At 38.9% G+C, this 22,811-nt stretch overlaps 2 protein-coding genes across 5 annotated transcripts in view; both read left to right on the forward strand.

Moving 5' to 3' along the window:
* The first annotated feature begins 2,155 nt into the window (after positions 1–2,155).
* On the forward strand, positions 2,156–8,284 carry LOC115375866 (gamma-interferon-inducible lysosomal thiol reductase-like). Its single transcript, XM_030075447.1, has 7 exons — positions 2,156–2,359; positions 2,818–3,006; positions 3,512–3,586; positions 3,941–4,030; positions 4,245–4,394; positions 7,536–7,604; positions 7,764–8,284. Exons 1-7 carry the CDS (start codon positions 2,228–2,230, stop codon positions 7,833–7,835), a joined length of 777 nt encoding a protein of 258 aa, XP_029931307.1. The 5' UTR covers positions 2,156–2,227; the 3' UTR covers positions 7,836–8,284.
* Positions 8,285–10,059: 1,775 nt separating this feature from the next.
* pde4ca (phosphodiesterase 4C, cAMP-specific a) overlaps positions 10,060–22,811 on the forward strand; it is a 54,425-nt gene continuing 41,673 nt past the window's right edge. For 2 of the 4 annotated variants that reach the window (XM_030074391.1, XM_030074393.1), the window contains exons 1-2: positions 10,060–10,249; positions 12,209–12,432. In XM_030074391.1, coding sequence (XP_029930251.1) covers positions 10,208–10,249; positions 12,209–12,432 — 266 coding nt within the window. In that variant the 5' untranslated portion in view covers positions 10,060–10,207. Of the gene's footprint in view, positions 10,250–12,208; positions 12,433–17,781; positions 18,315–22,811 lie in introns of those variants that run through there. The other 2 variants (XM_030074392.1, XM_030074394.1) reach the window with 1 other exon arrangement.

The following is a 22,811-nucleotide window of genomic DNA, read 5'->3' on the forward strand; positions in this document are numbered from 1 at the left end:
TATTCTTGATTCTTTATTTTGCACTAAACAGCAAGAGTGAATAAATGGATCTATTAGTCGAAATAGGGTTTTTCAAGACCAAAATCTCTGCGACATGACCTTAACAATATGACTCAATTTCAAACCGCACTTTCACTTCCCTCTTCCCGTGAATCCTCTCACATCATCACTCAGTCCAGACTTCAGCCTCAGAGGTTTCGCTGTCTGATTTGATGTGAACGTCGTAGTATTTTTCACTGGTGTATTGTAGTACAGTTTCATGACCCAACTCTGCGCTTTGGAGACAAGATGAGAGGTGGTGCATTTGGCAGCTTTGTGGGCACTCCTGTAGGACAGCAGCAATACCTGAGAACGTGTCTCTCTTCTCCCACTTTTATCATGTGACAGCATCTTGTTGTCGGCATACTTTTCTTGTATATTTCCCCCCTGACTTTTTAAGTTCCTGTTGCCAGGGATGGTTCCTTGTCATGTTGCCCACAAAGTTGCTCAATGTATCCAACAGTTGTATGATTCATATTGTATATTGCAATGTGGTCTTCTCTTTCTTTCAAAATGGTGAATGGAACTGAACGGGGCAGTCAAGATATAAAGCTACTCTACACCAAAGTGCAATTGAACTCAGAGGGAGCACTGTTGGTTCAGCCAGTAGAGGCCTATTGGTTGTGGTGTGCACAATCTCTATGCACGTAAGATGGTTCTTCTCTTCCATTGTGTTTTCCCTCTTCCCTTGGTCTGTCTTAATTCAGATGAGACTTTTTTTTTTTCTTTCTTTCTTGTGTACAGCTTGCTTCGGAGTTGTGTTTGTCCTCAGACAGGTACTCTTTCATCTGTACGGTTCTTTCTTTAGGTTGATGCAATGATTTTAAAAGACAATAAAAGATATATAAAATAAGGTCTGGTGTCTTCGGTGTGTTTGTCTTCATGTGTTTTTTTGTTTACTTTGTACATAATGAAATTACGGTAGTCCATGCACCTCATCACCTTGTTGTGCTGAAACAAGTCAGAGGGTCCATAGTTCAGTCATAATTTTTGGACCCTCTACTCTAGGCGGGTCATATGCCATCAGCCGGCTTTATGGTTGAAGGAGGATGACAGTCAGCATTTTTAAGCTACTGAAAAATTAGTTTGACATTTGGGGAGCAAAATAAAGGAGTGCTTTATGTAGTAACTTACATGGAAGTGTTAAAAATCACTTCTTTTGTGGATATATGTGGATCTTATGGGGGAGATGGGGGTTGTTCACATCAATCACCTTGTTCAATATTAACACGCCAAAATACAAACATGCAATTCTGCAATTCTCCAGCTGCACTAATGGTAAATTATAGTGCAGGCACATGCATGTCTAAGTTTTAAAAAGCAACAGTTATCAAGTCCAGTGTTTATCTGATTTCAGAGCTGAGACAGCAAAGTTTCATCACCTTGTGTCCCGTGCATCTGTTTAGCACCAAACTAAAAATAAGCAATTAAGGCGTATGAAGAAATATGTCATGTCATACTGAGTCTTGTTGTGTCTTTGTTATTTTTGGAGTTGAGCTCGGAGGGATCGTGTGACAGTCACCATAGGTACACCTTTCTCAACAGTCTGAGGCTTGTGTTGACTCATGATGGGGACTTCAGTTAAATATATTTTCAATGAAATTTCCTCATTCCTTTTTCTGTGTGAGACTGGTACCTTGAAAATACCCTAACTTGACACCTAACTTGTAAAACCATTACTACATCATTAACGAAACTATTTTTTTTACTTATATGGTACTGGTGGATGTAGTGGAGGGTAACCACACTCTGTATTGTGGGAGAGTTTACAACGCCTTGTGAGGGTGAAGTAAAAATTGAGGATGTGAAACCAGGCTTGGTGTTGTCAAAGGAATTGCCTTTTCAGGAAAACACATCCTAAGCATAAATCACTGCGTTTTTGGAAAATATATATATATATTTTTCCAAAAACACATACTTTGTCAAATCATTTCAAGTCTCTGCCTGACTGTCACGCTTTGCCTGCCTGCTGCAACTAAGATCTTATGATTTATTACTCATTTACCCCAACTCTGAGGTGAGTCTGCCAGCTACAAGTGACGCGCTGGAGATCACATGACCTGAGAACCAATCACAAGTCGAGAAACTTGACAAGGAAGCATCTGGTTCTGTATTAAAGTAGCTTTGCCGGCACTTGGTTATTTGTTTTGCGCCCAGTACTGACCTACTGTCCTGTGCCGAGTTGGTGATGGAGCTTCCTCTGCTGCTCATCTTGACTGTTTGGGTGAATGCGCGCGGCGTCCAGAGCGCGCTCCCGCCGAACTGCTCCTATCCCCCATCCCAGTGGTGCTCATCTCTGGACTCTGCTGCCCAGTGTGGGGTAAGAAAACTTGCACTCTCGAGGAGGTTCACACATGTTGTGCATGAACTATAGTTCACTAGGACTAGAGAACTATTATCTGTATTATCTAATTATCTGTTTTATTTTGTCCAACTGGACAAAGTCCAGTCTCTGAGATTGTAGCTTGATAATTAAGGAAACAGTGTTTTATTATTACTAGTACTAGTTGTACTACTGTGGGAAAAGCAGTGACTAAGTAAATAAGATTGAGGAAGCCCTCAAATGGTTTGACACTATTGGCTCATAGTTAATTGCACAATAGGCTCTCTGTGTTTTGGTCTGTCTCTTGTTCTCTCTCTCTCTCTCTCTCTCTCTCTCTCTCTCTCTCACACACACACACACACACACACACACACACACACAGATACATAATAAGACACAGAGTTAGATAGCAAAGCTCAAAGTTTACTTGGCCCTCTTTTTTTCCCCTGGTGTAGGTTTTGAAGCAGTGCCTGGAGCGTGATTTCATCAGGTCCCGTCAGACAGCAGAGCCGGTCGAAGTGGCGCTCTACTATGAGAGTCTGTGTCCAGGCTGCAGACTCTTCCTCGTCGAGATGCTCTTCCCCAGCTGGATCCTCGCATCGGGCATCATGAGTGTCGCTCTGGTGCCCTACGGCAATGCAGAGGTACGCAAACAACCTTGCAGCTGAAAAGTACAGTACACACTAAGCTATGGCAACACTTTATTCTATCAGGTGACAAAAAGTAGATTTTCAATTGAGTGTCTCTTGCCTATGTGGTCCATCTCTAGAGATTATGTAACTCTAACGCTCTAACCTTTGCCCAGTCCTAATATGACCCCATTTTTCAATTTGTCTAGGACATGAAATTCACCACAAGAGATACACAGGCAAAGTACATTCATAGACATAAGTGAACAAACCAAACATGAGCAATAACTTACAAAGTGCCCATACATGAAGTGCATCAATATGGAGTGTGTGATGCCACACCCTCACTTCTTCCCTGAGTTCAGATAATTATGGACAGTTTCCTTAAATTTTCCTTAAGCACTTACTTTCAAGGGGATAAATACTTATTAACAATCATGAGAAATTTGAGTTATGAAACAGTGCTACCTTTAAAAAAAAGTGAGTCTTTATCATACAGATATTTTTTTACCTTCTCTAGGAAAAAGTAGTTGGCCACAAGTATGTCTACCAATGCCAGCACGGAGAACAGGAGTGCCTGGGCAACACTATCGAGGTGAGGTTATTTTCCCAAGGTGCAGAGTGACTGATCTGAGAGTAATGTGACTGTGCAGTTTGGTGCTATATAGTCTGCCTCTGGTACAGTGGCTCAGTAAATAAAATGTCAGCATCATTCATTCATCTTCACTGAAATGCAGTATGGATCTATAAAGCCTTGTTCAAATATTCAAGTTAGTGTGGAAGCAACAAAATTGGCATTGACTTTATGTAGCATTGAGAAAATATCAGTCCTTGGTCTTTTTATACTAAATTAGAGATGAAGTCAGTATTGATTGTGAGATAACTGATTATTGCTCATTCTGAATGAATGGGTTCTGGGGCTGTGTGTTTTCTGTTTTGTGTACCTCAGGCTTGCGTGATGAACATGACCGGTCCGGCAGCTTTCCCGATCATCTTTTGCATGGAATCTGCTGCTGATGTGATCAAGGCTGCTGAGAGTGTAAGGGACTCAGTGCATAAGTATGAGTGTGTTTGTCTTGTCTGGCTGTTTTTCTTTACGTGTGTATCATTTTTGTGTGAGTCTCCTTAGTTCTTGGTGTATTTGCCTGACTCGCTTTGACGCAGCTATCAATTGGTTTCTCATTTTTTCAACATATTATTTTACAGTGCCGTTTGAAATATGTTTGATTTCCTCTGTCTGCTGTGATTTGTAGTGTGTGGGTGTATATTCCAATGTGAGTTGGTCTTCCATCATGAGCTGTGTGAAAGGAGATCTGGGCATGCAACTGATGCATCAGAATGCCTTGATGACCGCTGCCCTGAAGCCTCCACATGAGTACGTGCCCTGGGTGACCATTAATGGGGTAAGTTTGCATTAAGAAAAACCTGCAGAACCTGTGCCATTCATTAGAAGGTAGGTAATGACAGCTAGGAGTTAAAATGCTCCAGAGCTGAATAGAAAACATCACTTGACTGATTTGGTGGTTAGAAACTTCTGACTTTTGGATTGCAGGATGATTATTTCCACAGTGCCCCCCTCTCTGCCACCAATACTGATGGTCATTTTTCTAAACTTGTGACCATACAGTATTTCCCCACTGAGATCATTTGATCCTATTATTGTTTTGACACTTGATCTGCTCTGATGCCCCAATCCGTAAGTGAAAAAGAACTGAGACTGACGTGTGAAGCCACAGCCTGATGTGAGCCAAAAACTCACTGCAACAGTTACTGAGCACCAAGCAACCTGAGACGGGTAATGATTTTGTGTGAAGTGGTACAGGAACCAGAGTCCCCGTTAAAATGGCTCCTACTGAAGCGAAGCAAATAAGCTACACCCAGTGTGGAAGGTGTGCTTTTACTTTAGGCTACACACACAATGTAAACAGGAGCTGGTCATGGTGTGTGGAATTCGAGCGTTAACTTGACATATTGATAGACCTTTTTCACAGCAGCCATTTTGAAACAGCAGGATAAATGTAGATGTTACTAATGACATTAATTCAGGTTCCACTCCATTTATGTGGATCAGAGCCTTTGCGGTGAAATTTGGATAATTTATGCCACCCTTTGGTATTCCATTGATGCACCCATGGACAGTCCCAAATTCTCTACCCTCCTGTTGTTTATGTTTTCATTTGTTTTAATAAACAATAATTTTAATACTAGAAATGCAGCTGTAGCAAGTAACTAACAATCACTGTCCTCATTCATATGAAAGACGCTACAAAAACGATATACCATCTCTACCTAGTCTCCTCGGTATAAACTGATGGGTTTTAGAAAATTGCAGACCACATTCTTTTGCAAATAGCTGCAATTTCAACTTTTCTTGTTGTGAATATTTGGCCTGAACTGACCTCGGTGAAACAGAACCTTAATGTCATTAGGAACATAATCCTGCTCTTAAATGTCAAAACTGCTACTGTGAAACTGGTCTGTTAAGGCTTGAACAGAAAGCAATAAATGCACTGATAATGCACAGAAACTTGAACATTTGCATGCAAGGATAATCACAAGATGCCTCATTGAGTTCAAACAGCATTTTTCAAAAGAATATGGTTCAGATTTATTTCACTACACAAAAAATGACTTCTCTAATCACATGGAATATATCAAGACATTTTATAGACATGCAAGTTTTTAAGCAAATGGTTTTCTATGGCATGAAAAGGTTATGCATGATCTGGTACTGAAAGTTAGGTTTGTCACAGATTATTAGTTAGCGATTTAGTTGCTGCTCTTACAGTAATAAATTGTAATAAGGGCCCACGTGCACAGAGGCGGTACTCTGGTCTGTGGACAGGAACGAACAGTGTGTGCAAGGAAATGTGGTGAGAGCTGATGTCACCACTAGGCAGAAGGACAGAAAAAATATCCAGCTAGACACACAATGTTTTATACAAATGTAAACCCGTCCAGATGTAAGACGAGGCTGAAAGATGACTCATCATCAAGCCGTAATATTTTTTTCATAGATCAGTGGTCTAGGTTGTGGGCTTTTTGCACCAAGTTATAACTCTTCATAACAAATATAATAAACTTTATTTATATAGCTCCTTTAAAAACAAAGTTTACACAGTGCTTTGACAGACACAGCAAAAGCAGAGCACAAACGAGCAAAACAAGGTAAAGTTAAAACAGGACAGCAAAAGACACGTAAAAATCACAATTTTGTAAAATAAAGACGGTGAAATGGATAAAAATGGCAGTAAAAACAATTAAAATGCAAATATAAATGAATGGCTACAATTAAAGGAATAAAAGCAAGAATAAATAAATAAAATAAAAATAAAAAGATGACATCACATAAAAGCAAGTTTGTAAAAATGGGTTTAACAGGTGATTTAAAAGCAGCTACTGATTCTCTGAGTCTTACCTCCTCAGGAGATAAGGGGTCAGCATTTCTATTATGTAGTTTGGGGTCAGACCCAGACATGCTTTAAAAGTGATCAGTAAAATTTTTAAATCAATTCTAAATCAAACAGGGAGCCAATGTAGAGAGAGCAGGATTTGGCCGATGTGATGTCGTCTAGTAAAAGCAGGAAGAAGCCGAGCTGCTGCGTTCTGAACCACAGTAGTTATAGACGAGAGAGTGACTTTTGATTTATGCCACAAAGGAGGAAGCCACAGTAGTCAGGTCTAGAGAAAATAAAAGCGCGGTTGACTTTTTCCAGGTCAGAGCATGAGAGCATCGACTTGATTTTGGAGATGGTTCTTACATAATTACATTACCACACATGCCACACAACTTGGATAAAAGTGTTTTCTGAATAGCAGGCCTGACATAAACACCAGCCTTTCTATACAGTATCTTTTGAAACTGTGCTGGTGTTGATTCATATCCGTGGCATTCGTAATATGGCAAGGGGAACAATCTTGACTTGCAGGTGCACTGGTCACAGTAACTGCCAAGTTATTTGATAGTGTGAAGGGAGCGGTCTCAAAAACCATGACAGCATGAGAACAGAGGTTGCAAGCCATAGCTCAGCGGAGACAGACACATGACAAAATAGCTGCTCAACACCCCAAAACCACAGCCAATTCACCTAAGAGTCTTTACCTGACTACTCCCAAACCAAAGCAGCCTCTAACTCTGTTGCCTCTTGTTGCGGTGAAAATTCTCAAATGTACAATAGTATTTATCACTATTGTTCTATGCAACTTCTGCTGGAAGTGACACTTGCCTCGGAATTAATAAAATATTTCTTATCTCATGTAGCAAAAGTAGTGGTTGTCAGACCTGTTTGAAAGCTGACACAGATTTTCAACTAGCATTGAACTTAATGACTCACCTGCATAACCGCCTTGTTGTACTTGTGACATTGATAATAAGAAGAATATGTCCTTTTTTCATGGTATATGCTGGTTATTTTGTCCACCCTGTAACCCTGCTGTGGAAAAAAATCAGATATTGTACATCAGGGGATTTTGGTCTTTCACCCAGAGTCTTGTTTCCATAGTTTTCTGGAATTTATTTATTTATTTATTTACTTATTTTGCAGGAGCACACAGACGACCTGCAGAAACAAGCCATGTCCAACCTCCTTGGTCTGGTCTGCAACAAGTACAAGGTAGTTAGTGTTAATTAAATCCTAATTCATTGACACTTAGTTGAATTCTGCACTTTTGCTTTGTAATCTATATTTTAACAAATAGATGACCATTAGTTTTTTTCTTTGACCTGACCTTTGACCTCCAGCACCCACTTTTTTTTTTTTTTTTGTATTCAGGGTACGAAGCCAGATACCTGTGTGATGGGTCAACACTCACAACACTTCAGAAGCTACTGCCACAATAACTGAATGACCAACACTGCACTTGTCTTAATGTTTGATCTTCGTTGACATGGAACATTGTTTTTGTTTGTTTGAGTTGATCAGCATTCATGTGCACAGTTAACAACTGAAAAATCTGAATTTACATGAATACATGTATGCATGATTTGTATAACATAAAAATATAAAACTATGCATACATCTACAGACACCACACATGCCGCCATACAATCATACAAATTTACACATACACCCATACACTGACATTCATATAGAAACATGGCATAAACAGCAATACAGCCTACAACACAAACATACTAAACACAAACACCTCGAAGACTTCTGCAATCTGTTTTTTTTTTTTTTTTTTTTACATCATATACAGTATCTTTGATCTTAAAATTTGTTTCCACTCCAAAATTATCAGCCTGTTTTTGCAACTGACAAAAGATAAAAACTGATTTGTTTTCTAAAAATATGTCTCCATTGAATCCTTACATATTTGTGAGACTCTTATATTTTCTGCAATAAAGGAATTGTCCATCCAAAAATGAACATGTAGTGATTATGTGGCCAACTCATCAGACTGATCAATACAACTCACCTTATACCTTTATATTGCATTCAGTCGGGAAAAAAGCGCTGAGCTCCTTTGTGCTGCATTTAAATATTTAAGTGAACATTACTATGAGATTTGGAATTATCAGATTAAATGTGTAAAAGTTGTCTGCACATGATACTAAAAGGTTTAAAAAGAAACGTGAGGATATCTTGTCGTCCTCAGGTAATTACTTTCCCAATCGCTCTTTACCACACTTAAATTATTCCGACAGCATTTGAAAGCACCATCAGTTCGCTGCCGTTAAAACGGTTGGCGGTTGCAGAACAAGAGATAATAAGGTAAATATTAACTACCCATATCTAGTGTTACCTTTTTAAAGCCGTTTGGAGTCATTTTGTGGTATTTTTGGAACTAAAAAGACAATACTTCGTCAATTTAGTTATTTTTCTCTTGTATACCGCTAGTTCTTCGTTGTCTGCCAAGAAGGAGAGCTAGCAAACTCGCCGTGTGTTATGAGGACATTCAGAATTAAATAATGTTAAACAGTGTTTCGACTGAAATGACGGTGAGTCGATAGCTAATGACTTGATTTTCATTTATGGTTGAGGAAGTGTGTCCTTTTACACTTCACTGTCCAGTCAAACACAATGCTCCGACTGTCCTGTAGATGGCGCCATATCCTTTAATCTTAGCCTTTCCCCAGTCTTCACTAGTCCCTTAAGAAAGTGATGAGGAGAGAAAACTGCCCTGTTGAACATATCAAATAAATCTGGGCCTAAAAGGTTTTTCATTTCTTTTAATATCAATTTTAAAGCTGTATCACTAACAAACCTAAAGTTCCCTATAAGCTAGGTACTGTAAATGCAGTGCCTTTGAATATATAATGCTAAATAATGTTACGTAGGCCTGCTGTTTGCATTTTTATTCCCCATTTTGTTACACTACACTGGTTACTACACTAACACAATCAGTGTAATGGTGAATAAGTTATGGGAGTGATATAATTGCTTGGATGTCTGTCACAAAGGAGAATTAAGTGTTAAAAAATAATTTTGAGGTGCTATTAAAGAGAGATTATATCATGCACAAAGCAACCTAAATGTTAACCTACACACTGAACTCACAAGCTCAAAATGTAAGTTTACAGATGACTATGCACATTAGCCAAAAGTCATACCTGAGGCAATTAAAAATTAATTTATAAATTGAAAATGTAATCACCTTTATCTTCTATATTTTGTTCTCAAACTTTGATTCATGTGGCTGTGGGGCAAAGGATCATGTTTCAAATGGACTTGGGTTCAGTGAAACAGAGCTGTAGCCAAAGTTGCATTTATGTTGTAAAAGTTGCATGGAGAGTATCTGGGCAGTTTGATCAAAACAAGAGTCTTGTTCAACCTGAAGGTCTGGGTGTGTGAGGTCCTCTGATTCTTCAGTCAGATAGACACACATGAATAATGGCCTGTCATGAAGCCAGGCCTTTTATCTCCATCTCATGGCAAGCTAATATATTTACTTGCTATATCCTCTATCCACAGCTGAACTGTTAACATTATCTGAAATATGGTTTGTCTTTACTCAAATTATGAATCAACAACTGTCATTTGAAGCATTTGAGAAGCAAAATTTAAGTGGGTGTCAGGAAAGTTTGCCGTGTCCCTTGTTGGACACTTCTGAGAAGGCGGGGAATTAGTTATTTACAGAGTGACAGTTCAAGGACGTATTGATGTCACTGAGTATTTCATATCTGATCTTAAATTTGGTTTCTGTGTCTTTCTCTGTGATATCGTTCCCAGTTGCCCCGTTCACATGGTACAGCAACTGAAGAGTGACAAGTATGAGTCGAGCTTGGACATCAAAGTTTTTCAGCTTCACGGAGGTAAGTTTCTTTAGTAGACCTTTAGAAAATTTTAAATGGAAGATTGTCCTTATAGCACTTAAAATTAAAAACTCTGTTCCCTTTACATAAGGTTCATTTTCATATATTGGGCCTATGATGTATTTACTGTAAGCTATCCTTGGTTGTTAACTTGATTGATCCCTCTTGTAAGTGTGGTGTAGATCAATGCAAGCTTGCCATAAAGTAATAGGCTACATCTAGTATGTATCTATTTGTGTCACTGATGACAGATGTTAATGTAAAAATTACTGATCAGACAGTAGAACATCAGTGTTCTCTGTTATTTTATATATCAAGAAAGTTAATTTGATTTTGTGGTGTCTGATACTGGAATTTAGCAAAAATCAGATCTATCTTGTAGAAATGGTCAACAATAAATTGGAGAGTGTATTATATTTTCAACTGTCAGTGAACACAGCTCTCAAGCTGAGTATTGTTTATGGAAAGGTAGAGCTCCCTTGCAGATGGAGAGATGTGGTCACGCGATGCAGGAGAGAACAAGGACTCTTACTGTATCTGTTTCCTCCCAACACTGACGCTGCGAGAGAGATGCCCTAAGAGCGAAATCTCAAACACTATCTTATTGTGAAAACCATCCATTGTGCTAAAGGTGATATGGTCTTAGCCACAGGGGCCAAAATCAGATCAACCTTCCAAAAAACATGCCAGTGTGAGTGTGCTTTGCGGGGCTCGCCACTTTTTCAGCAGTAGCGCAAAAAACGCAATAGTCCTTCGTGTAATTTACCTTTAGATCTCCTTATTTAACTTTTTTCCTCATTGACTTAGTGTCTCTTCAACATGTTAAACTAAGGCCAAGCTTGGTGCATTTTTTAAAATGCTAATTTCTGAATGGTTTCAATGTGTAAATACCTTACTGACAGTATTTGATGTTGTCATTCCATTGAGGGGCAGAAGAGCACGTCTATAAAATGTCCATGTGCTCACTCATAGCATTCCTGTCCTTCAAACCTCACTGTAATCATATTGTAATCACATTTGCTTTTTGATTTTGCTTGAAGTGTTTTTCAGTATCATAAAAGTACTTTATAACTAAAATGTGTCATCATTACTAATACCCTTACATCAAAGATTCACATTTCCGTTTGTCTGAATTTTTCTGTGTTGATGTAAACCAGAAAACAGTGAACATGTGATAACAGGATGTTAATTCTAAAGTTGCTCCATGGAGAATCAGTTGGGGGAAAAGATGGGATGGGTGGGACAGAAGTGATGGCCTCACAATAGAATAAAGCCTGATGGGGTATATAACAACAAACAATTTATTTTCATGTAGCTGCAAGAAACTGTGACATCTAGGGCTTGATGTCATCAGGACACTCCTTGAAAGTGGAGTCACAGATTCAGAGTTAGATTTATGTGTGTGCGTCATCCACATAGCAATGGAAAGACACATTGTGATTATGGATAATATGACCTATGTTATTATGTTGCATAGGCCATATAGGCTAGAGACTGAGCCTTGGAGTGCCCCCATAGATAATATATGGTGATGAGGAAGAAGGCTGTCCAGTACTGATTTATAATGTTCCAGTAAAAAGATATGAGGGAAAAGATTTAAGTGCAAATGTGACATAGTGAATGAGTATGAGGTGTAACACTTCTGAAAAAAGTAAGGGTGCTCAGTCCACGTTTTCTGAATAAGTAAAGGTTGAAAAAAAAAAGTCTGCAATTTTATGTCTATATAGAGCATATATAGATTTGATTTATCTTAATGTGGTCACAGCACAAGTCTCGTGCTCTGGTTCAGCTATCTTAGATAACTGGAATCATATGATCTAATAATCTAATCATATGCAACCTACACAAAATAACTGGTGTTTCTTGTTAAAGCCTGTCTTCTGATTGTTCAGTTCATTTCTATTACATTAAATTTTTCCTAATTGTTCTCTATAATAAACTTTTTCCTCTGCTATCCAGAGACAGTGGAACTCTGTGGAGCCGGACTCTTGCACAGAGCCTGTCCCAAACCTTGGGTTCAGCTGTGCTTTGAAGAGGGTCTTCTCCGGCACCGTGCAGCTACCCAGGCTGTCATGTAGACCTTCCATGCAGGGAAACCCTGAGGATAAATCCCTGTCCTCAGATCCCAGCGCCAAAACCTCCACAAGCCTTGGGACTCTCACCTCTTTCATCTCCAGAACCTTGTGAGTGTCCTACAGATGCCTTGGATCTTGCAATGCTCATTCCATCTCCGTTATTTATTTATTATTCTGTCCAAAACTTTGGAATAAGTTCTACATATGATCACCTAGAGACTCTAGTTGTAGTCATAAAATGTGTGGATATATTCAACTTTTTGATACTTTTTATTTTGTACTCAGTTTACATACCTATACAAACATCCGTCATGAATGATGCAGGCACCACTTGGACCAGTCGGTAATAATTACACCAAACATGGCAGTAGTGTTCCCTCTGTGCCAATCAGTCTGATTTAAAAATGAAAAACAAAACAAACAAAAAAAAAAGTTTAGTGAGATGTATCATACCCTAAAGTCACTTACACACCTGGCATGTTTAGTATGGTTGAATTGAACCCTGGTGCATCAACCCCTTGCCCTGGTGTGGTATGTTTGGGTAGATGAAACACCCTAACGATCTCTGAACAACAATAAGGGATCACTTCCACCTCTGTTTAAGCCCTTTGAAAACCAACAGAACAATGTCTTGAACAACGAAGTCCAGACCATGCAAACAGACAATTAAGTGTGAGAGCAACCTAGATTTCATGAAAAACAGCTGCATCAAAGATATTATCTGTGATGTATAGACAATTGAAAAACGATGATAGCACCTTTAGGCCAGTCAATGTAATATTGAACATTCCAAAATATCACACATCATTCCAGTTTTCACCAAAATCAAAATCTGATGATCTTAGTTACTCTGGCTGAAACATTACAAACCATGACAAAACATGTAACCTGCATAAAAATGAACTAAGATCACCTAATAGCACATTGTAATAGCAAAGGCATTTTAGTAGTCTCAATATTTGATTTCCCTTTAAAGGGATTGGAATCATAAAATATATTTTTGAGATGTTACCTAATATCCAGGTGGTGCTTTACATAGACGACAATAAGGGAATCGCAACTGTTTTGTTTCCAGGGTTAAAAAAGCAGGTAAACGAACGCCATTTGGTATTTGGTAGTGTTCTTTAGGCTGCTGCTATGTAATCAGATTTTACTTATTCGATTTACTAACCACTCCTCCCAAATCTTCCTGCGCCTTCACTGCTGCTCTTTCTACCTAGTGCTTTGCAGTTTTTAAAGTGGAACTGAAATGGGGGTGCCATCATGTTTTAATAGTGTAGAGGGAAAAGTGGCATTTGATGGTCACATGGTAGATACTTTAAAATTATAAACTCTCTGTAATAAACGTCCTTCCTTGAACTTCCTAGCTAGAGTAAGAAAGTTTCCAGATGCTTCCAGCTAACCAACATCTTTCTCAAAGAAATGCACTTTTCTTGAAAGAAAAATAGGAAACAGGAGCACTGCTTTTGACCAGTTGTTGAAATGCCCCTTTCTTGTTTAAGTTTTTATTTTTACACTAATTAGCTGCCATTTTGTCTTTGGCCTGTAGAAAATGTTTTATGACCTGGGCCTCAGGCCAGAACATTTAAAATGCATCATAAAATGGTAAATAAACAAAAGACGTATCAGTGTGAAAATCAACCTGCTTTAATCTATAAGAGGTCTGTCAATTTTGAAGGATGAATGCTCTCTGCAGAACACTGGTGATTGATTGTTGTTTATTTATTTATATTTATATATCCACATGATATCTTGTTTTCCTTGAGACCTGATTAATTTGTTGTTAATAAATACAGTAAGTAGCTGCCTAGTTAGGATGCAAGAGCAAGAGTGCAAGAGTTTGATGTGTTTGTTTTATTTTAATGGTTATTCCAGTTATTAATCATTTTGTTGCACGTCATCTTAGATCCCTTTTTATGCCTGCATACTGAGGCTGTGGAATATTGCTTAATGATTTATGTGGTCTTTATGTAAGCCCAACATGTTGTAATTTAAAAAAATATTAGTCAACAGTACAACAGGAAGTCTGCAGCACCCATTTCCAACTGTTCTTCTCAAGTCATTCTTTCTGATGATTGGTGTTGAGTTCTCAGAGGGTAAACAGAGCTACATGAAGAATTTTACAGGGTCACACCATGGCCTACTTTAACCACTTAATCTAGGTGGTGGAAGATTATATGCCTGTTTAGCATATGATTCAAGAAAGGCTCCTGCTTAAGGCACTAACCTCACCTCTGTCACACTGCTGAACAATTATCACTATAATAGATCAGCTAAACAAGGCCCTTATGATTGTTTCCATGGCAACATTCAAGCTGCTGTCGCAAGCACACTGCATCTCTAGCATGAAGCTGTAACTTGGCCTCATTAGTGTATGTGTGTTTGTGCGTACTGCATACTTTAGACCCAGGCTACATTAGTATGAGATTGGATCAAAATACAACCCACCAAACCATTCATCTCCAGGCTCGTTTCTCCCCCATCATTTTTCCTCTCTTTCTCAAGTATCCATGGAATGCAGACAAGCCTGTTTTATGAATACTTCTTTTTCCCTCACTATCTAATGACGCTAGTGCATGTCAGAGGTGGACAGAGGTAGCTCTACTTAAAACAAGGACAAAGTTGCAGTATTTGTTTTTCTTGTGTGGCTGTCATTCAGTTTGTTTATGGTTGTATTAATCAGTTTCCCTGTTGGCTGCTTGAAACCGCACTCTGGAGTACAGTGGTGGTTAACCGAGGCTAGTGGGTTGTGTAACATGGCGACAGGGGGAGCTGTTGTTGGTCTGTAGTTGTTGTTTGCTCGATTCAGTGGTTTGTTGCACTTTGACAACACTAAGAAGTATAAAGTAGATAAAGACAGAAGACCTAGGATACTCTCTGATGTAAAACTTTCAAAGCATACATCATAGTAAAGAAGTAAGTAAACTTATGTAAATTAAATGATTTCTATCACAAATAAAAAGGTGGGTAAACAGTAAACTCTGCGTGCAGTTTCTTTGTTTGTTGAGCAATACATTGTTTGCCCAGCTCTTTTGTTTGTGTGTGTGTGTGTGTTTAAAGATTGATTAATATGAATCCCATCAGTGTTTTCCATACTAGCAGGTAAAAGGCAACTCAGCCATAGTTGCCATTGCTCACATGATGTTGATGGACTGAAATACTTTTCATTCTGTTTCTTTCTTTGTCAAGAGGGCCATGTGTTGGTCTGTTTAGAAGATGGTAGTGCAGTTCTGATGCAGGGCCAATGAAACTGTTTATGGCGAAGCACATGAAGTCTAGGGTCACAGATGTTTGGTGAAGCAAGTAAAGCTGAATTGATGATTTGTTTATTCTGATAATTTTAAGTTTATTTTACATGCTCCTGGTCAAATGTCCATGTCTCCTTTCAGAATTGACTGATTGACAGAATTGACATATCAATCACATAGTGAGGCTGTCTACTGGCTGAATTCCACATGTTTGACACTGAAAGGAGGCAATGGAACAATTTTTATATCACTACACCAAAAAGATGATACTGTTAAAGGACCATACCTGTCCTATTTTGACCTGTCATCAATAGTCATGATTGTCCAACACAAATATTGGTTGCATAAATGTCCAGAGAATACAGTTTGGTAGCTCAGAGGCCAAGGCTAATTGACCCCAGTTCACAACTATTCATGTTTAAAAATTGCTCTTGAAATTGCTCTTGAAACTTGAAATTTGCTACTTAATATGTAATTCCTCTTAGTGAATACTTGGCCAGTGTACAATTGGGAATCTTACATTGTAGTCCAGTAATTTTAGGCCAAAATTGGGGTCAACCTAGGACAAATTGCAAGAGAAGCAAACTCAACTGATTTTGTATCCTCAGTTTGTCCTGAGTGAGGGAAAAAAAGTCCCAAGAAATCCCATTGGTGGAAAGTTTTGAAAATCACCTATTTATCACCACATATTACCAAAAAACACTGTTTTTAACACACAGGGGAAAGGGGTTCAAAATTTATTTTCAGATATCACTATAAAAATTCACAAGTTGATTACACACACAAAGACAAGAAAAAAGTCAATTACAAGTTCTTTGAATTATTCTGTTTACACATGCATATCACACATTATCTGATTTGATAGCCAGAACAGATATTTAAACAGTGAATTAAAAGGTTACTATATATATAGTAACCTTGAATTAAAAAGTTACTATATAACAGTTAATTAAAAGGTTACTTCCACCAATGAGATTTCTTGGGACTTTTTTTCCCCTCACTCAGGACAAACTGAGGATACAAAATCAGCTGAGTTTGCTTCTCTTGCAATTTGTCCTAGGTTTTTTCATAAAATGACTGGACTATTGTTAGAGTAAGGTAATGCAAATTCTAAGCATTTGGGCTTTTAAAGGGTACTTCACCGTTTGTATTGTTGTAAACACTGGACTAAAATAACATTGTGTTACCTTTTTTTAATAGAAGTATTATTTATATACCCATTATCCTTACACTCAAGAAATGCAAAATTTAGCTCTGATGAAGTGTGACAGGTAGGACCAGAATTAAAGAAGGGTTTGTTCTAAAAGTCTTATTTTTTTCCTGCCCTCCCTCACAGCTGTTTGTCCTAGGTTCTTTTTTGTGTCAGATGTTTCGGCTCCCTAGGTTATTCCAGTTACTCCAGAAGCACCAATGTTTAGCTGTGAGTCCTAAGATCACAGGAGAGCCTTTTCTCACTCTCCAAAAAGCCCTGGGTGGGGGTGGGGAAGACGAGGCCTCTGGTCACAGATAGAGAGCGCCATCGTGACAGGACCCATGCTCTCTTTATAGCTTTTATCTACCTCTGCTTTTTATAGTCAGGGGCCCTTCATGTGACTTTTTCTGGTACACTTGGAGCATGTGAAAAGCAAACAGGCTGTCCCTTAGGAAATAGGCATCACAACAATAGCACCTCAGGGAGAAGCTCAAAACCCTGAGTGCGCTAAGTCTGGCAGAGTGAGAGTACGAAAGTTGGGCTGAAGGGCCGAGCCAGGCCACAGCTTAATGTTTATGTTCTGGAGGAACTTAGAGAGGAAGTAATTATGGAGCATAGTTTGAAGTTGATGAACAATATGCTCTGTGAGATTAGGAGTGGGGAAGCAGAGGGTGGAAGAGTGGGGGTGGTCAAGAGGCTAGCGAGAGAGAGAGAGAGGGAAGGAGGTAATCTGTCATGCTTCTTCTCCCTGTAAATCAGACGTCCATATTTAGTTGGAGAGAGGGAAGGCCTAGCAGTTATGTAAACATAGCCTGGGAGAGAGAGGGAGGAAGGCTTGAGCCTATTGCCCAGCAAGGCAGTCACCACGGTTTTTGGGAGGACATGGAAAGAAGGACGTTGATCAGATTTCAAATAAAGTTAAAAAGTCTGATAGTGAGACTGCTGTGTTTTCCTTTTGAAAGGTTTTTGGTTGTCTTTTTAGATTTTCAGATCTGCTTTTTTGAGGAAATTCACAGTCTTTTTTGAATGGTCATGTCGCAGGCCAGTGTTGACCAGATTTGTGTGAGTAAGCAAGGACAGTAGCTTGACCTGGACAAGACAAACAGCCAGAAGTGACAACTGACAGCCGTACTTCCACTATGTGCCATGAGTGAGTCGTGTAAAGTGTAAAAAAGGTATAAAGGATCCAGAGAGAACCAGATCAGAAGCAGTTACATGGACTAGTCACCCAGCCCAAGGAGGAGGACAGAGGGAGCAGAGGGACTGTCTACCTGACTGCTATAAACCATGAGTGAACTGTGCTCTGAGAGCTCTGAGGAAGAGCAGTCGGAGGTCACAGAGCAGTCAGATGATCGAAAGGTCAACAGGCTGCCCATAATCCAACTCCTGCCCCGGTCCATAGCTGGGTCACCAGGAGGGTCTCCCAAAGTATCACCCAAGGATTCCCCACGTGGGTCACCCCGAAATTCCCCGTTGCTCTTCAGGAAGCTGCTGATGAATCGCAGTATCACCCTCCAGAGGCGCCGCTTCACTCTGGCCCACACACCCAGGTATCGATCCTAACACTGAAGCTAAGGTGGCAGAGACCACTTTGGGTGAAACATATTTGTGCTGTGTGTTATGCTAAATAAACCTCAGAAAGCACTATTCCAGTAGTCAGGCATTTTTCTCTTTTTAAAAGTTGACAATACAGTTCATTTTTACACTACAAGGTGGATCTGCATCCTCACTTGGATTTGCCCGGATAATGCCCATTTAAACAGTCTGAGCCAGCAACTGCAGCACATTAGCTGCCAGATCACCACATTTTGAATAAAGCACATGACTCAAAAATATGTTGGCACTTGGCAAATTTTGAAGCTATATCAGTATGTAATTTTTCCCTAAATGTGAGATCACTCATGCCTAAATGTGAGACCACTCATGTTAGACCACTAATGTTAAACTTGCATTGTGACCCGATGTTTCATGAATCCACTGTATTTGTAATTTAAACTGACAGTTGTTTTTTTCTTTCAACTATATGTTCCTTACATCAGAATGATTTTTAAAAAGGGCTGGTTTGTGTTTAAATGGATCTGTGTTGTGGAAAGGCGCGATCCTTGCTATCTCGTGGCCTGGGGTCACAGCTTGAGATGTTTCTGTATTTCTGCTTTATTCTGCGCACGCAGCAACCTTTCATGCTACAGAAATGGCTGCCCTTAAGGTTGTTTTATAAAATTCTTCCTGACCACAAGATGCTCATCCATTGCTGCATTAAAACTGAACTTGCTGTCCTCTACTAGAATAAAATCAGTCATTGTCTCAGGGAAATGCTAAAATGATGTTGTGTGAATATCATAATGTGTTTATCTCAAAAGTAGTATTCAATTTTCTCTGTTTCCTCTCTGCTAGGTTAGTCCTTTACTCTTTACTGTGAACAAAAAATGATTACATATTCAAGGTACTCCTTATGATTTTGCTCAAATGATGATTAGCAGCAAGTTGTCTCTCTCAAAGATGGTCCAAAAATATGCACAATGTATTATGTGCTTATATTACCCTATTTTTTAGTTATTCGTATCCGACAGGTGTGAATCTATTTCCAAACTTTTGTGTGCATTTTCTTTTCTCTCAAAGCTGCATCATCTCTATGAACTACAACTAAATGGCATCACTTTTTGGCTTTTTTGTTCCACTTCAAGCAACTGCTTTAATAGGTCAGCAACAAAACATCCTTTTTAATAGCCACACAACAGTGGAACACTCTAAAAGGCTGTCATTGGATCACCATTGTTTTTTTCCACTGCCCTATTTTACATCCATAGAACTAGCCAGTAGCAATCTACCAATGGACCAGAGGTGCACAAGCCCCATGCAACAATACACTCTACATAACATAATACATTCAATTTACATGCAAAGAGTTAAGTTCAAACATTTTTCTAGTATTTGTTTTTCAAGTAATTATTGATCTACTATATTGTTAAGGCATGTTTGCTGAGAGCACAGCTGCCTTGCAGGGGGCTTGTCAGCCAACCCCTGCAGTACCTGTTCATAGTATTTGTTTTATGAGTCCTATGCCACCACCCTGCCAGTCATAAGCCATGGTATTGATGCTAATCAAATATTTACTTGGTTAACTGTGGCGAGACAAGAGCTGCTTGATCAATGAAGGAATACTTGACCTCAATTGCTACAGAAAAGAATAAACAGGGTGTTAGATGTGCATGTGCAGACAGATAGCCGGACAAACAGAAAGACAGATATTTGCTCAGTGTTTTTCTTTTGGGGAGAAGGTGGGATTTCTTTGTTGAGAAAGGCATGGTTTGGAAAATTGTAACAACAATGGCAATTTTTTACTAACACACCTTCTATTGCTGCTCTTTACCCCCACCCAGGCTATATAGACACTAAACTTGAAGCACAAAGCAAGTAAGGGCTGTAATGGGTGTCTCTTACTTTTTGTAGTGATGTTAAATTACATTCGCCTCAGCGAAACTAAACAAAGGCAGGAGAGAAACTTAGCCTCTGCTATAAAACATTGCCTTCCTTTTATTGGCATGAAACAAGTATTGAACATTCCCAAAGAAGCTAGTGCCTACAAGTAATCTCAAAAAGTGTTTACAAATTCATTCATCTTTATAAACTTATAGCTGCCTTTTTTTCCTAGGCAGTTAGTTGTCCTGGCTTTGAGATAGGGTGCAGAAAAGTGTAAGAGACCGGTGGATACATCTCCTTTCCAAGGTTTACTGGATCTCTCCATCTGATCTGTTTCATTAATCTCAGTTTGTCTGTTCAAAGTCTAAATATTAGAGGGCAAAGGGCTATGCGTGATGAGGGAAATTCAACGCCCAATCTGGAACACCTAAAAGTCAAATGGTTGCTTGAAGTATAATATACATTTTTTAACATGTCACGAGTTTTACATTATACAGCTCCGGGGTTGAGCCTTTGGAAGAGAGCTAGCTGTCCCTTAGGAGGGTATGCACAGTGTCCCATAACGTCAGAGCTGGAATAAATGGATGGAGATGAGTTATTGCAGGATGGCTGGCAAGGAGGGGGAATTAAACAAACCAGGAGTCTGGCGGAAAATAAATGTCGAAGAGAGCTCAAATATAGTGCATACTCGTGAAGATATTTTCAGTTAGTGTCGAAGGTGAATAAGCTTCATTTTCTACTCAGGAACCAGGTTGTATGGAGATTTTTAGAAAATGATTAAGTTTTGGTATCCTGCCAGTTTGGTTGGCATGCCTTTTATTGATAAACTTAGAACATTGCCTGCACTGATAAAGGTCCCTCATCCAGAGCTAATTAATTGTTACTTTATTTGAATGTGAACTCAGCTTTCTGGCTCCCCGGGTGATAACTTGCTTTCATCTTGGCCTGCTAGTACATACATACAAGCATTGCTTATACAACATTATAATTTTTTTTATAAAATGTATATATTTATTATCTTGTGTTTTTAAAATATTTAGTCAACACTTTTTTTTTTTTTAATATTTTGTCAAAACTATTGCTAGACACAACCATAGCTGGATTGCACACAGACAATATATGAAGAACAAAATCCAGTCAGTGGTGTATGAGATATTGTATGTGCTAGACAAACAGATAGATATAGAGTGAGCCATAATTAGACCCCAGCAGGAGTGTCTGCAGCTAAAGATAAAAAAAAGCAGCAAATAGGTGCAACATTACAAAGAGTTTCCACACTTGTGCAAATTAATTTAAGTATTAGTAGTATAATAATAAACAGTGCAGCATCTGTACCAAAAAAAAAAAAAATCCCCATTAAATCAATACCAGTGTTTTTGTTGTTGTTGTTGTTGTTGTTGTTGTTTTTAAATCAAGATGGTGCCTGTCTAATAGGGCTAACCTATTCAGTGGAAGGGGAAATATGTGTTTTTTTTTTTTCATTTGAGCACATGACCTCATATGCTCCTACAGCAAAATTTTCAGGAGCACAGACAAATCACATATTTGTGTGTGTCTGTGTGTGTGTGTGTGTGTGTTTGTAGATACAGCTCTATAGCTTAGTGTTATAGACCCACAGTTTGATTTCCAAACTGTGGATCCCAGTATGGAGACAGGAGGGTCCTGGAACAGCGGATGGAAAATCCTAAATCAAGCAGTGCAGGTACTACTTCTACATTAATCAGGCCCCTGAGGCTCCACTGATCATGATGCCCTGGGCAAAGCCACAAGGATTGGAGAATGGGAGCAGCCTTCTTAGCTAGCTGACAACTTAGACAATTTTTAAATCACAGAGCAGTTTATGTGTTGCCTAAAAAGAAGAGGTCTAGAAAGGCACCACATCGAAAGTATGATGAATCATGTATTGATTATAGTTATGTAGCATGATAAGGACTGGATTGTGTGTTCTTTGACTTAAAAAGTTGTCATGGATTCACTGTGACATGTAATATTAAAATATTAAAAATAATAATGAATGCTATTGATTTGCTCACACTGGATTTAAGCTATGCTTTGCAATCAAATATACAGCAAATATATTAAATACATCACCCTGTTTCTAGTAGGTCATTTCTTATTTCACCATTTTAACTCTAGTTAATTCTCCACCATATTTGGTGTTTACTCACACACTATTTTAATCTGCTCACATTGCTTTTCCTTTCAGTTCACTTTCACACACACACACACACACACACACACACACACACACCTCTGATCTCTCAGTGCACACCCACCAGTTTGCCCCACCCTGCCACTTTCTGTCTCTCTGTTTGTGTCTGCTTTATGTGAGTTTCATAAACTTATGCTCTATAATAGTGAGGCATTTAATAGCACCAGTGCTGGCATTTGTTCTCTCATTGCGCGACAGTTGCTTTTCCTTTGGTTTGTACTAAATAGAAGGGGGAGGGGCTGTTCCTATTTGATTTACACTTGCAAAATTAGTTGTGTGGGTCTGTGGCAGTGTCAGACATGGACACTCATACCTCGTTGTTTGACATTTTAACTTTTGAAGGAAAAAAAACTGTTAGGGTGGTGGGGGGAAGCTATTCCCATATAAACCGTATGTATGGCAAACAATGCACTGG

The sequence above is a fragment of the Myripristis murdjan genome, chromosome 17 (genome assembly GCF_902150065.1).
Source record: "Myripristis murdjan chromosome 17, fMyrMur1.1, whole genome shotgun sequence".
In the NCBI taxonomy this organism is placed as follows: Eukaryota; Metazoa; Chordata; class Actinopteri; order Holocentriformes; family Holocentridae; genus Myripristis; species Myripristis murdjan.

What these genes read in the sequence shown, in the direction of transcription:
- LOC115375866 (XM_030075447.1), top strand. Translation starts at nt 2,228, where the DNA reads ATGGAGCTTCCTCTGCTGCTCATCTTGACTGTTTGGGTGAATGCGCGC. An exon ending in TGCCCTACGGCAATGCAGAG is followed by an intron (nt 3,007 to 3,511) that starts GTACGCAAACAA and finishes TACCTTCTCTAG; the next exon opens with GAAAAAGTAGTTGGCCACAA. An exon ending in TGGTCTGCAACAAGTACAAG is followed by an intron (nt 7,605 to 7,763) that starts GTAGTTAGTGTT and finishes TTTTGTATTCAG; the next exon opens with GGTACGAAGCCAGATACCTG.